The sequence below is a fragment of the Anarhichas minor genome, unplaced genomic scaffold, assembly GCF_050575085.1.
Source record: "Anarhichas minor isolate MPS153535 unplaced genomic scaffold, ASM5057508v1 ptg000030l, whole genome shotgun sequence".
Classification (NCBI taxonomy): Eukaryota; Metazoa; Chordata; class Actinopteri; order Perciformes; family Anarhichadidae; genus Anarhichas; species Anarhichas minor.
The window spans coordinates 6,829,090-6,845,213 of NW_027466476.1; the positions used below are offsets into that span (position 1 = coordinate 6,829,090).

The 16,124-nt window shown below is 43.4% G+C and overlaps 1 protein-coding gene across 1 annotated transcript in view; it reads left to right on the forward strand.

The window, feature by feature from the left end:
- LOC142964600 (homeobox protein cut-like 2) overlaps positions 1 to 16,124 on the forward strand; it is a 69,699-nt gene that overhangs the window by 32,173 nt on the left and 21,402 nt on the right. Inside the window, exons 2-3 of the mRNA XM_076104996.1 lie at positions 3,530 to 3,640; positions 6,432 to 6,479. Coding sequence (XP_075961111.1) covers positions 3,530 to 3,640; positions 6,432 to 6,479 — 159 coding nt within the window. The remainder of the gene's footprint in view (positions 1 to 3,529; positions 3,641 to 6,431; positions 6,480 to 16,124) is intronic.

Sequence of the window (16,124 nt, forward strand, 5' to 3'; positions counted from 1 at the left end):
ATCTTCTTTAGTATCTTTTGTCTCCCGAGATAGCATTGTGAAACACTACATCGTGGAGTTCCTCCCATCATCAGTCTGAGCAAGACGACCAAAGTAGCAAACAGTCTGTTCTGCTTCACTTCCTTCCAGTGGGTTTCATTTGATGGGCTGTTGCCCAGGCTCCCCGCCCTCGTAATGGTCTAGAAACTGTGGGGGTGCTTTCAAAATAACCATGCCATTATGGTACCACTGTTCGGCTTGCATACAGGATGAGTATTCACCATTCTCATCAGCTGAGCGGCAATAAAAAGTGAACCCAGCTCTACAGCGACGGAGAATCACCACACTGTTATGTCTTATGTACTTATAAAATCCACTCAAAGTCACTTCTCGAGGAATTTTCTCTTGGCAAGATTAGCCGGTCTGGGGCCATTTGAATCTGGTGGAGGTTGGTCGGCTTCTGAAAGCTCTCTAATCTCCAGGAAGGCTCATCCCAGATGGACTGTAAGGACTAACAGGAATTTACAAAGTCCTGTCGCCTTATGCTTTACAGCCACGGCCTTTTTTCAGTGACGGTATGTTTTACCTGGAATGACACATTTCCCACTAACCAAATGCATCCTAAACATTTGGATACTTTCTAAAGTATAGACCATTTATTTTATATTTGTCCTGCACATATTAGTGCACCATGAAGGAAAATTAAAAAATATTCACAATCAGAACACAATCCATGACCGAAAGGAACAGGGAGAAGAAGAAAATATCATTTTGCCTGCCTCTAACTCAAAATAAAACTAGATGGTTTGTCAATTTGTTCCTTAACAACAACTTAATACATGAGAAAAAGAAAAATCCAGCCATACACATTCATTTAAACAACTAAGGACACAAGTTACCTGGCGCGTCGTATCGTCTAGTTATTCTTTCTTTATACATTTTCTTGAACTGAAAAATATTCATACATCCGTTAAAGTCATTGTGTAGAGAGAATTCCACAGTTCGACACAGACTCCTGAACTACTGACTACCGCGCACTAGAATCCGCTTTGGCCTGCCGTCCACATCACGCTCTTGTGATGCTCATCATGTAGCGATCAATTCCTCAATTCCTCTCCAGCAGCAAGGCAACCGAGGTAGCGCACAAAATGAACCAGTCCATGCTTTCGGACTAGTCCGCTGATTGTTTGGTTGTTACTGCAAAATCTCACCTCAGTGAGTAAGTGACTTGAGTAAGTCGGTTTACAAGGAAGTTGGCGCGCTACATCGATCACTCTGCCTTTGCAATGGCAGCGGTACTCATAAAAATGGCCGCCCCTCTGACCATCTTGCTTTGTTGATTTGAATGGGAATGTCCGTTGTACTGCCGTTTTATTTCTATGGTGTAGAACTTTAGATTTTTAAATGACAGGAGCAGTGGTGGTAACCAGATGAAAAATAAATGATAGTGTATCTTTGCTACAAATAGGAAATATGACAAGAGACATGCATTTAGGGTTCTGTAACAAGGTCACTGTGACTGTTGACAGGAGGAGCTGGCGATCGAACTGCCGACCATGTGATCCCTGGACAAATCCCATTAAAAGACCAAAACCAACAATAGATTGATCCTAATAACAAGTATTAGCTGTGGGGCCAAAGCCTCATACGGCTTATTTCTCACTTCTGGAGACTTTTTGTTGTCACAGAGAGTTTAGGAGGCAATCAGTGGAGAAAGTCACTGCACTCGGCTAAGAAATAGTTCAAGCATGTTACTCTCTAAAACAACAATGTGTTGTTTTTACTCTTTAGTTGTTCGAATTAAAAGCCTAAAATTTGCTTTAAAGGTGTTTGGTAGCTAAGTTTCCCACTGCCTCTAGTCTTTATGCTAAGCTAAGCTAATTGCCTGTTAGCTGTAGATTTAGTGCACAAGAGCGGTATCAATCTTCTCATCAAACTGTCGGTAAGAAAGTATAATAATAACAATATTTCCCAAAATGTCAAATTATCCCGGTTGGCGTGTTCCATCATTAAGAAGAACACAGACATTTATTTTGAATTGATTGCATGTACACCGTCCTGGTGCTGTATAGGGTTAGAATTGTAGAATTGTATTACTTTTAATGAATTGTCCACAGCAGCACGGTGTCACAAGGCACTGTTACTGCCCAGGTGATGTAAGCCTCGCTCACAGACACACGTTGTGGTGTTATATTCTAGCATCTCAGCTTATTGCGTTTCCTCTAAACTCAGTCCAACTTTAACCACTCTCTAACTCGTCAATCCAGGGACTTGAACCAGCAGCCCTTCAATTAACGGCCTACTTCTCTGACCGACGGGCTGCCACCGTCCCGCGTGGCCGCCGCACCCTTCCATTTTCCCTCTCTTTTTTTTTTTTCCTTGTGTGATGATTTATTAAATTGCCTTTAAGTAAGACTGCAGATTAATTAAAACACAGTCAATTTAATTTCCCGGCGTCATATATAAATTCACAGTGGTAATTGAATCCCCCCCCACTTCACTTTTTACACTGTAACCCAGCAGTTACAAGAGAAGATCCTCATCAATTACTGACAATCGCAGTCAGTATGAAGAGGAGGTGAATATACAGTTATCCGCTGCTCAGTTCAGGAGAGTATAGTTTGAATCTGTCCCCCCCCCCCCCAGTTTACTGAAAGAGCCGGGAATTGGATGACTGATCGATAATATCGGATTTGTGGATGGCATGTGGTGCAGCTGAGTCCAGCATGAATGCAAGGTTCTGATGAAATGCTTGCTGCACAGACGGCTTTGAATAGTGGATCAGACATGTTGTCGGGGTGGAGCTCTCATTTCCGCACAGCAGAGACATGCAGAGAGGAAGAAGATGTGCATGGACATTAATAGAATAGCCATCAAGGCTGTTGTTGCAGCAAAAGGGTAATTTGGTTAAAGCTATGGAGGGCTGCTGTCATGCATTGAAAATCGGATCAATATAAAGATCGGATCAATATAAAGATCGGTGCAGGTGATGGGAGACGGATTGAATGGAGGGTGAAAATAGATCTGACCTGTGGTAATTACGACAGCAAGCGAGGCGTTTGTATGTTTGAATCGGGTCTTGGCCGGGCTTAAGAAACAGCCCTTCATTTCAGGAGGAAGCTCCATTTGTTTGCAAGAGTGTATGTCAGGTTATTGGGTCTCTACACGTGACTCCACCCCCCCCACCACCACCCCTCCGCTGTCTCTCTCACTCTCACTCTTTCCCCTCCCTCTCGCCCCGCTCCCTCACTGGCGCTCTATAGCTGTTGCAAGCGTATTGATTATTTCAAATACTGATTATCTAAAAGGCCTTCTGCTACTGTAGGCATTGGATTTATTTTGGCTTAATTATTTATGGGCCAGGGCTAGCTGTAAGTATTACTGCTGTGAGATCATGAAGGATTACATTGTTAATATTCAGCAGTGTATTTTTATTTATGTACACTCTAAGCTTTACTGGATGAGCGTTGGCAGGCTCCCTAAAGTGCCGTCTCTCTCTCTACTCTCCCCCCCTCTCACCGTTCCCCTCTCTCTTTTGTGTGTTTTGTAGAGGGAGCTAAACTCTGTAGCGTCTGAGCTGGCTGGTCGACAAGAGGAGAGCGAACATTCCCACAAGCACCTGGTAGAGCTGAGCAGGGAGTTCAAGAGAAATGTCCCCGAGGTGAGTCTAGCACCCCCCCCCCCGTCTCCCCCATTCTCTTAACTCCATGTGTTTTTCCTCATCTTCACTTCAGCAGCAGCTGACACCGGCTGTGTCACTGCCGCTACTCGAGCCCCCGCATACACCTTTGTGCAGGGAATTATTTATTTATTTTGTAAAATCTGCATTAGTGTATATTAACGACGCACAGCAGTTGAGATGTCAGGGTTAGCCCACTCGTCCTCTTCCAGTAGCTCCGTTAATATTTAAATGCTGCGGCCTTGCAGTAACGCCGGCCTCTGGCTGGGTGTGATGAGGGGCCACGGGGCTCATTAACTAAAGGTAAGCACAACTTCGCTGCTTACTTTCAACCCTCAAAGCTAAAGCGGCAGCTGATATTGACATGTCTAACACAAACTGTATGTGCTGCTTTTTAAAAAATGTATATTTTATTAAAGACAAATCCACAGAAGAAAATTATTAAAAAGAGAAGAAACATTTTAAGGGATAGGTTGATGTTTTTAAGTCTCTCAAGCCCATTTATGTTGAAGAAGTTCTTGGTCGCTGTCGTAGTTCCTTTTGACTACATCGGCTGCGAAGACATATTTTTATTCCAATGAAAGAGATGAGGCACAACATCCACACTCCTCGCGCTTTGCAAACATACATTCTAAAGTTCAACCCAAGCTAATTTGAGGCTTCAGCTGTCTGAGTTGGTCAAATTAAGTGGAGGCTTTCCAAAATTACAGTCTCTTTAGTAAAAAATGTGCTATTTCCCTCTGCTACAGCTTAGAAAAGAAACCTTGTCTCACTCCGAATCTTTTCTTCAGCTGAACTCTATATTAGCACAGAATAAGTTCTGTGGATTTTGTCTCTTTCTGTCTCTTTGTGACCAGTGTGAACAGGACAATTACAGCAACCTTCAACTCTTTCAGCATACATATGGGCATGTGAATACTATACTTTAATATTCTCCACTACCCTTTTTTTACACACCCCTGAATCTGATCAGCAATGCACATGTTTAAATATTACAAAAACATAGATTTGTCCAACATAAATGGCAGATTGAACTAATTAGAACAACTAGACATGCAACTGGTGCTGCTTAGATCACTATCCTTCTGTACTCCACCTCCCTGAGCAGGACTCATCACCAAAGTTTATACTGAACTTCAAGGTTCAGCTGGTAACTTGTATAAAAAATAACTTTTTGTCGTATTTACTGAAACTGTCACTTTATCCTGATAGTAGTGCACGAGACAGATAATCTGTGAAAACATCAGGTTCCTCTGCCTCACCTTAGGCATTTGCAAGATGTCACCGTGCCTGAAAGGAAAACAACAAATCAGAGCCGAGGAGTCTCGAACGCGGCTGTCAATCACTGCTCGTGAGGCTCGTGAACTCTGATCAAACTGTAAAACCAGGCAGCGCTGATCAAATATGAATCAAGGTTCTGTGACTGCGTTGACTATTTCTCACCTCAAATGTTTTCAGAAACAGATTTCAAGAGGACCGTTAATCTGTAAAATGCGAAACGTTTGCTGCGGCCGGTGGGCGGTGCTTGGTTTTGTCTCGACTGTTTTCAACATGGCGGCCGGGTCACAAACTTTAACATTTTACAATAAAACAGTAATATATGTTTCTGGAAACATTTGCGGCGAGAAATAGGCAATGCAGTGACATAATCAGAATTTATATTTGATCGGCGCTGCCTAGTTTGACAGAATCCACGAGAATTCTGATCAAACTAGATCAGAGACGCTCTGATTGGTTGTTTTGGAATTTTGAAATCTTGCAAATGCCATTAGGAGCACTAAGAGGAGGCAGAGGAACCTGAATTTTGCACAAATGATCTGTCTCATGCACTGCTGTCAGGATATAGGGACAGATTGAGCAAAGATGACAAAGTTATTTTTTTATACAAGTTACCAACTGAACCTTTAACCGAGAAGTTTTTTTACTAGGAACACCATTGCCTCTGTCACCCAAGTTCACATTTTTATCTTTACTATAGCAGTAATAATACAATGCTACTAAACTACAGTTTGCCAAATTGTATCTGTCATTATTAATTATTTGATGTACCTCAAAGGGAATTGTATTTTATGTTTGCCGCTTTTTTTTCGTTTTCTTGTGCATTACGTTTAAAATGTGCCAAGACTTCATTCCACTTTACTTTTGTAAGGCAAAATGGCAATTAAGGTGGATTGTACTGAATACACGAAAAGCTAAATCTATGAATGATACAGATGTGATTTTTGTCCTTTTAAAAAAAAAAAATCATCTTCTTTGAGATGATCATCCATTGACATCTAAGCTGAAGTGAAAGAGAATATTTTTATATTTCATAAATGAGCCCTCAGGCTATTTGCTGTGGCTATGCTGCCCGTCTGCCTCAGCCTGAGTATGTAGTGTGGTGCTGTAATCTTGTCAGTATAATACAGGCGTTTAAGACAGGATCAGGCTGTCACCACTGGCAGCACAATCCCCTTACCTGAGGCTGTGGGAGCTCGCACAAGTCTGGATCTCTGAGCTCTAACGCAAGCTCCTGGAAAGCCCCACTTTTCAAACATGCCCACTCAAACCCTTTAGGTTTAACCACTAATACCCACACCCCATAGCAACATACCTCACTCACACACACACATGCCATGTTAAAAGCAGCGATGGAGAGAATCCATTAACATTAAAGCTCTTCAGTCCTCTTTCTTCTGGAGCTCACTGGGGCCAATCTGATTCCTAAACAGGTGGAGCATCTGCAATATAGAAAATGCTGAGACTGAGTTTGCTTTTTTTGGTTTGTGCACAGGAAGTCCGGGAGATGGTGGCACCTGTTCTCAAGAGTTTCCAGGCCCAGGTGAGTCACATGGCCCTTTACAGATACAAGAAACATTTACAGGTTCTGCAGAATAAAACATAGAATGTCTAGAAAGTACTAAGTCGCATTTTTATTGATGATTTCCTCAGCTTCCCCCTCCCCCCTCCTGCTTCACATTCTAATTTACTGACACAAGAGATACCCCTGCTGGATATTATATGTACACTGACCACTGCAGATCAGCGTGCCTCTGGAATGAATGATTCGATCAGGGCGAGGAATCCATGGCATGCTTTCCGTGTTGCTGCTCATCTGGTGCTTATTGACTGATGCCTTTTCTGTCAAAGTGAAGTAGCATCTATCTGCCATTAGATGATCAGATATCTGGCTTCTCATATTTTCTTGGCTGAGACAAGCCCTCATTTCCTGTTGTGATGGTGCATTCACCGTGCCCCCTCTGACGTCGCCATATTGAAAAAGTCATCTGATACCTACCAAGACTCTGCTCCACGCCATTAAACCAAGGTCATAAATCACATTTGTGAGCTGCGTTATGGTCCGCAAAGCAAAGGCTTATGGAAATGATACCACAAATATGTTTTCAGTCTCGCTCTCCCCTCTAAACTCCCGCTCAGCGCTAACCTGAAAGCCCCATCGTCGGTAAGCACGAGAACACTCAGCATGGATTGTTCAGTTCTCTTGGAAGTGATTATTGGCAGATTCTTTTTAATGCTTTATAATTGACTATGCCCATGCAACCGTGTTCCCTGGCAGGAGCTATCACATTCTTCAACACTACACTCCGCACTACTACTGTGGTTGATTTGTGTGCTAATTCAATTACTCTAACTGTAGAGTCGCACAAATATCAGAAGCACCCTTCCATGTCTTTATTGTGCAAACAGGAACCCACAGGATTAATTTAAGCACCATTGATGTCTGACAACTGGGAGTCGAGAGATGTTTCATAGTAGATAAAATAGATGGCTGATAATGAGCGATGATTTTTTTCTTTTTTTCTTCTTGCTAGCTGCAGGCCTGTCTGGGTTCCTCTCGGTCTCTCTTGTGTACCTTTCACAAGCTTATGTTCCGCACGTTGATAAGTAAGCTTCCTGCAAAAAGAAAAAAAGAAGCCTCAGAAATTTTTTTTTGATCTCGAGGTGCAGCGAGCAACTCGCACACCATAATAATATAATCCTCTGGTGTTTTCTGATACTCTTTGACCTTATTGGTAATGTCAAACAGCTTGCGGAGGCTTGTGAACTTTACCCAGCGGTAGTCTGCGCGACCTCGGTGTAAGCTGTGGGACCTGGACCTGCTGCTGCAGGGGGAGAATGTGACGAGAAGGTGGAGTTGGATGTGCTTGTTTGGCTGTGTGGTTTAGGAGAGACTAAAGCTCCCCTGCAGCTGCACTGTACAGGTGGTGAACGATAGTCCTGGCATGTGTGTGTGTGTGTGTGTGTGTGTGTGTGTGTGTGTGTGTGTGTGTAAGGGTGCATACATGTGAGAAAGAAATGGGTCCTTACTTCCACACCCCCCCCCCCCCCCCCCTCCCTCCTCCTCCCAGTATGGAGGCCCAGAGGAGTGCCTCATGGTATTTGGACCCTCATCCTGCCACTTCTAAAGGAGAAGTCGGCTCCTTTGAAGTGTTTGCGACATGACAGGTTCTCTTTCTTTTCTTTTTCATTTCAATGTTCCCCACCCACTTTCTCTCTCTTCTCCCGTCCAATCTCGCCTTCTAATTATCGCTAACCAGGCGACTGATTAGAAACACGTTGCCGACCTAGTTTTTTTTCCGAGGAGCTGGAGGAGGAGAAAGGGTTAATCCCAGAGCTGGTGGCTGTCATTGGTCGCTTCCCTCCTTCTTCTCCTCTTTTTCGTTCTGCTCTCCTCTTTCTTTCCCTGGAAGTTTGCTAATGAGGTCCCGTCAGAGCTGAGGAGAGGTGTTAATTTGGCCTTGTGAAGTAGGAAGGAGATTAAGGACAGTGAGGAGCTGAGTTTACGGCTTAAAATACACCGCTGTCCTTATTAATCCACAGGGCCCTGGGAGACCGGCGTTTTTGGTTTTATAATGAACACTGTCTTATAATGAAGGTAATTTTAATAAAAATTTACGGAGGAGAAGAAGAGGAGATGGTACATGTCTCCGTGGTCTCAGGCACACCTTTGGGGCTGAGGGATATGACAGTTATTTCTCAAATAACTGATCGCTGGAGAGAGACGGGCCCCGTTGGACCACACTGTTCACACAACCTTCACACTCGCTGGCATCTGAACATTCAGAAAGCAGTCTGCTCCAAGTCTCACCAAGACTATGAGCTTCTAAATACAATTTACACCTCCCTCTCACTTTAGAGTGTAAACTCCCCTCGGGGTAAACCTTTGTGAGGCGGAAAGAAGAAGAACAGTGACAGATTTCTCGTTTATATTTGTCGTCTTTTTTTATGTTCTTCGGGAGAGGCGGATTCCTCCTCACATCCGGCCTGCACCACTGTGAATATCAGGCCAAAATTAACCAGTCATTCTATTTTCCTCCTCTCCTCTTGATGTCGTTTGGTGCTCTCCGAAAAAGAAAACAGCAGTACGGGTCCCTGATTACTGAAACTTGCTTTACAATGATAATCCGTGGAGTAATTTAGCGTGCACAATGAGAGTTGTGGTGCTTGCGCAGATGGAGATTCTGATAAATAGTTTGTAACGTGTAATTAGCAGCTCTCCCGGTTACATACCATTAACCCCTCAAGCTCAGGAATCATTATTGGCCCTCATTATCAAGCAGCAAGGTACGATCGAGCTGACTAGACATCAAAAACATCAAACAGCTATTAAAGTGCTGCGAACTGGGGGCCGGTGGACACCTGTTTATGAGTCTAACTGTGCCATTTCTTCCCCTGAGGTTGGGAAGTGATGATGTGGGGGAAGACAATGTTTTTGTGTGTGTTGTTGTTGCTTGTTTTCCACGAGAGCACGGGAGGTATTTTGACTATACAGCAGCTTTTCAACTCCATGAAACTTGAGTAAAGAAATCCCAAAATGGCTGCTGCTTCTCACCTATATGACTCACTTTTCACATTCAGGAAGTAAAGACATTTTGTGAGCTTTTATGTTACTTCGGGTGTTATCATCTACGTCGTCAGAACGTACATTGGATGGGAGAAACGCAGGATAGTGCGTGACAAAAGTCGTACTGGTGGTTTGGTTTCTCACATCCATCTGCCTCTCATTTATCAGAAACATCTGCAGCTGTGTTTTCAAACCTAAAGCCAGTCGTGTAAAGCATCTTGCAGATGATTTGACCAGAGTCGTGGAGGAGCAGAGCGTTTCAGAGTCTTGCCCTGAGCTCGCCCGCCTTGCAGCGAGGTAGGCAAACACCGCCTTTGATCATCCATCGAGAGACGACCAGTTCTTCCTCCTTTTGATTAATTCCTGAAGGAAATGATAATTTCTCTTGAATGTATGAATATGTTATGAATAGTGGAATGAATCAAAGAGTAAAAGATGATAATTAATTACAGCGCTATGATAAAAGGCTGTGGGTGTTATGACGCAAGCTTCCTCCGTGTCATTATGAGAGGCTCCGTAATTACCTTTCTGCACGAGCCAGCGCTCCTGGCGGCGCTGGCGGTGAGAGTGCCGCTCACTGAGTGAGTCTAACGGTCATAAAGCTTTTCCCTGCCTAATTGTCTGAGGGGCTCTATGGCACTTTCATAGATGAGGGACTGCGCCGTTAGGAAAAATGCTCGGCGACGCTACAGCTTTTCCAGCTCAATGAAGACAGATCTTCATCATGGGCTAAACCTTGCGGTTATTAGGTACAGATTGCTTGAGTGGATGGCTAACTTGGGAAGATGGGGTCGGAACAAGCGAGCGGCAGAGTCACACGGCGTGATATAAAAGCGGCTTCTACACCACACACCGTTTTAAAAACAAGCTGGTGTTGATTTCTGTGTATATTGTACATTATAGGCCCATATTCCTGCCAATAAACTGAGATCCCTGCCTCACAGTTACCTCTGAATATTCCCTTTGTGTTATTATTCATGCCCTACCTTATGTAAGGGGCATTTACGACACCCTGCTACCGCTCTCACTCAATCCCGCTCTCCCATCCTCCTCTGCCTCCCCCCCCGGCTATGGCCAGACTGCTCCATTCTGGGCTGACGAGGTATCTCTAATGCCTGTCTCCTGCTCGGTTGTCTCAGGCTCATTGAGCAGCAGGCCAGGCCCAGGATCTCCAGGCCATTACCTATTCACAGCACGTCCAGGCCTCCAGCCTATTGTGGGGAACATAATGGGCTCCAGGGCCATGTAAACCACCAGCTCTCTGCTCCTGGTTTATCACTTGTGTCCTCTTCATACTAAGGAGAGGGAAGGAAGGTGGGAGGCAAGACGGTAGGGAGAGGAGATGGAGACAGAGCACAGGGGAAGGGATGTGGGGGTGGGGGGGGGAGTGTAATTGGACATTAGATAGTACCTTCCTTGAGTCTTTTACGTTCTTTGCATCTCCAGAGGGTGAATGTCCTCGTCTGAAAAGCCGCTTTGACCCAAGCACAATACACTTCTGTTCGCTTACTGTTTCGGTCTTTAATACTTTAAAGTTGACTGTAATTGATTATGATTAGTCAAAGACAAACAAGCTTACGTGTGGATATTGGATCGCATATTGTACGGCTGTCCATCTTACCTCTGATACTTCTTCTCATCTAATGCCAAATGAACAAATAGCCCAGTCAAAGGCTTTTTTCCCCGGCTTATTTCGAAGGCAGTGCTGCTTTTTGGGAGGCAGGCTCATTTTATTTCACAGATCCATTTCAGAAAACCATTTACAATTAGCTTCTTTTTTTGTGTTCAGTTAGTTACTTGTCGTAACAACTGTTCATTGGCCTAGTTTGTTGTACACTTTTGAAGTGAGCCAATGCAACGTTTGGTTGAACAGTGGCCACTGTGGCCACAAATGACAATTACAGAATAATAATGAATGCTAAAACGTAGCGCATACTGAACACAAAGTGAATCTTAAAGATGGTGAGATTGCCTATAAATTAAATTCAAAGAGCCATGTGCACACGAGCAAAGTTGCTCTAAGCAGTACAAATTGAGACAAAGATGCTTTAGCAGTTATTGCAAATTATCTCGAAGCTGTATGACTCTGAATGCACAAAGAAAAACAGAAAAAGAGGGAAACTGGACTAAATAAGAGAAGTAATAATTTGAGAGTGTTTTTGGACACAGCTTGGACACAATAGTCAGCACGTATGTTGCTAGCTAGCTACTGTATAGCTTAAATATGAAAAATGAGTGCATTGCCTGGTTTTGATGAGTAAACGCAGACTACAAAAACACTCCAGTGGTCAAATTTATAATTTGTCAGCAAACATAATATCAACACTTGCCGCCACAAGCTACTGGACATAGCCATTGACTATTTTTAAGAAGCGGATGTAGTCATTACGGCATCACCCAGTGGTTGGTCGACTGCCGTTTTGAAGCCTTGAGTTCAGCATTTTTGCCGTCGCCATCTTGGTTTTTCGCCATCTCGTGTCACTTCTGGTTGCGTTTTCTGCAACCAGAAGTAACACGAGACCAAAACGTTACAATTAACTTTCATGAACTGAAAACACACTGTGAAACGGTTCAAATTCTAAGAGGAAAACACGGACAACACCCAGACTGCACAGCGCCGTGGTAGTGACCTGTCAACCACAAAGTAGCCACGCCCTAAAGCATACCCTGCTTTATTGTCTATTTTACTCAAATGGGACCGTAGTTCACTAAATCAGTATCATGCTGTTTTGAAGAAGCCTTGAAACAAGCGAGACCATAAACTCATGTTTGCAATGTCACTTTTCAGAACTGGAGGTTGCTGCCTGGTCATAGCAAATAAATCTGTAGCAGTAAAACCCTACAACGTGTTGAATTGAGCAAAAAATGTTCTCATGAATTTGACTTTTATTATGTAAGAGGAGGAATGTGTTATTCTTTTTTTTCAAAAGTGACATGCAGTAATCTCGCTTTAAAGCTGTACATGTAGATGATATCTATGCCTGAAATGCAAGCAATACAATAACGACTGGCATTTCTGAACAAGAAATACCTTTTTTTGTCTCCAGCGCATGCAAACGTCATGAAATTTAACACATTTTTTTCGCCCTGCAAAATACCGTCAGTCTGTCTCTCAGAAGCTCAGAGAGTAACTTTTAAAATGAAACGTCATCAATTCAAGTCAATGGCAACATGAAAAAAAAACTGAATTTGGGTGGCAGTGTTTCAGCCGTGGTGCGCCATATTTCAGCTCCAGATTGGGCCTTTTGAAGAAGTTTAATATATCTGACTGCCCTTGTTTGTTTCCTTTGTGGTGACTGATTGTTGTGATTCTGCTGGGTGTTTTTATGCTGAGACGCCTCAACCTTTCCATCAGCCTTCCCAGTGTCAGTCTTATCCCTCCTCTGCTGATCTGATGGCGTGTGTGTGTGTGTGTGTTGGCGTGTTTGTTTTCCTGTCCTGACTGATGCCCTGTCGGAGTATCCCAGTTGGGTGTATTCATCATTATGGATGCGTGTTTAGAGCCAGGGATGCACACCAGGTAAAGAAGAGAGAGAGGGGGGGGGGGGGGATGTTATAAATAGGCACTTGGCTCTCTAGCCATGTGGAATTGATGAGTTTCAGCACATTCTGCTCTGCAGTGCCAGGTTTAATTTCTACCGTCCTGACAGCACAAACCTCAGAGCCCGGAGACGTCACGCCTGACTGCCGCTGCTGTGCAAATGTTAGCCGTGTTTGAGGATGGACACACGCACAGCGCCGACTGCACCGCTCCTATTGGGCGTTTGACTGGGTGTACATCCGCTCCTCTAAACCCCTGTCACCTTAAGAGACAGGCAATCACATTCCCCTGCTGACCCCTCACCAAACAGACACTCACCGGCAGCAGACAGTAACTAATCTAAGAGGCGGTTTCTTAGATAGCTGGCCTCAGTCTAACATGGTCAACTACTTGTTATGAGACAGGTGAGAGCCTCCCCCCTCTCCGCTCCCTGCAGGCATCCTAAGTCAGAGAGCAGCAACAGTAGCAGTAGGTCTGTCTCCAGGATTCTCCGACTCCTGGCTCACGCTCAGCTGCTGGCAAGAGCACAGTCAAATTAGCCAATAAAAATGTGTGAAATCGGTGGCTCAGCGCCGGCGAGGACATGCCAGGAGAAATAAACATCAGCGCTCGTACAACCAGGAAAAGCTCATGCGAGGAGGAAGAGGCGGAACGGGAGAGCTGCTCCGCCAATTCTACGGCGAGACTCTCTGATTTGAGGCAGAGAATCAGAGCTGCACGGACACAGTCAGAGAGCAAAGTTGTTTCTCCGCTCCATTGAGCGCCGAGGCCCAGCCTCAGATCAAGCCAGTGGCAGCACAAGTCAAAAGAACATGAGCTTCTGTCAGAGGATACACAGCCCGCATGTGCCGAAGTGATTGAATTCCCTCTGTTCATCTGAGGTGTTTCCTGAAGGAATGCCAGTCTTTATTTCACATGATGCTCGGCTGTGAAGTTTAATTTCAGCAAAATCTAAACACGCTAATTAAATATCATAACTTTCTGAAGAAGGTTCTTGTTAAGGCACCTGCAATTTTAATTTAGACTTCAAAAGAGCGAAGACTTTAAAGCAAATCTATTCTTTTTCATTTAGACTGGCAATTTTCTTTTCTCTGCAGTGCTGCAGTACGTAGTTATGATTGATCTGGTAATTAAAATATGCAGAGAGGGAAAAATATTAACTGCTCCTTTTTCACTTTTCTTTTTTTTTGTTTTAGAAAACAGCCGACACATTTTCCGTCTCTTTCCAGCACAGATAATTAAATTTTGCACATTGATGTTCTTTACACAGCATTCATCGGCCTCATTATTTTTCCATTTTCATCTTTCTGGTGAGAGATCGATAGATTGATAAAATGATGGAGCCTATCTTAAATAATGCAAGCGGAGAAAAGTTACACTTACTTTGCTGCTGGCTAAGTGTTTGAACTTTTATTCTTCTTTCAAATTGTATTTAATATCCCATGAAGGTAGATCTCACTGTATTACCTGATGGTGTGAATCATTTATTCACATTTTTGCTGTCTCTCTGCAAAAAAAGAAAGAAAGATGCCACTCCGCTCCACTTTTAGTGGGCCTATGGTATATGGGATGATGCTTGTCATGGCTAATATCCTAAATGATACAGAAACTGGCAATTCAAAGAAAGACAGCGTAAAGTAGGCCAATTAGTACCTAGGGAACATTTTGCTAGGAGAGATGGCAGCTCCAAATGTCACATGCGCGAACATTAGGACCGATTGTTTATAATATGACCTGACAGTTTGGGTCTCTGTAATATGGGATTAACTACAATACTAATTAACATGTGGCTCTATTAAAACAAGCAGCTGCAAGTGAAATAACTCTCTAAGCAGGGAGGGGCTCATCCCTTCTGAGGTACACGCCACATTAAAGAGTTGCCTCTCCACAACAAATCAAATGTGTTTTTACACTTAAGAGATCTGCTTGTTTTATTCTTATTTTACACTGGAAGTACAGCGTCCTACATCAAACCCGCACGCCCTTAAATATATATGAGCCCACACATCAGAGTGTTCTTTGCCTTTGTCACAAACAGATATATGTTTTAAAGTCCCACTGCAGGGCTCTCTGTTTCATTTGAGACATTAAGTGGCCACAGTGGCCGGAGGAGAGCGTTAAACACGTCCTCAATTAAAGCAAAGTAACTTTGCATCTCCTTGCGATTCCTCCTGCAGTCCCTGTAATTGGGTCTTGGTGGATTTTAGAGCTCTAGCTCCTTCTGGAGGGAAGGACCCAGCCTGGAGTGAGTGGGGCCGAGGAGACGGCCAAAGGGAAAAAGCTGCTGGTCACCAGGCCCTGGGCGCTAGCAGTTGGCAGAAAGGAGCAAGAGTCAGCTGCAGCCATGTGGAGTCGGGGAGCTCGAGCATGCTTCAGTCCGGACAGAGAGGCACTGTTACCCAGTTAGTTACAGGAGACATGGAGCTCCAAGAACTCTCCGGGGGAAACCAACATGCAGGATTTTGTAAGACTAAGTTATGAGCGGTGGGAAGTAACCAAGTAGCGTTTTGAGGTTCTTGTACTTTACTTGAGTCTTTCTATTTCATCCTACTTTATACTTCAATACTCCACAACCTGTCAGAGGGATTGTGCTTGTTACTTCACTACGTTTATCTGACTGCAATAGGTGCTAACTATATTTCATATTAAGATTTTACATTGAAACACATAATAAGCTTGTTTAGTAAAACAGATTGGTAGAGGTTAAATCAATGGTTTCCAACCTCTTTGGCTTCGAGTTGTTAGCATTTCCGCTAAAGAGCGATTATCCCTTCAAAATTCTCAGACGTTTTTTTTTAAGTATTAGTACTTTGATATTAATACTTTCTTTACTTGTGATGGAGTATTTTGAAACCGTTGTATTGGTACTTAAACTTAAACAAAAGTCAAGTCTCTGGAAAACATGATTAAAGGTAATCAGTACGTTTTTAGACTTTTTATAATATCAATTCATGTAAATTCCTCAGAAAGAAGCAGGTGAAGATAACAGAAGCAGACAAGGATTTTGGACTTAATTTATATTGAATAATAATAATAAACTTTATTTATACAGCACTTTTTAAAACAATAAGTTTTAAAAA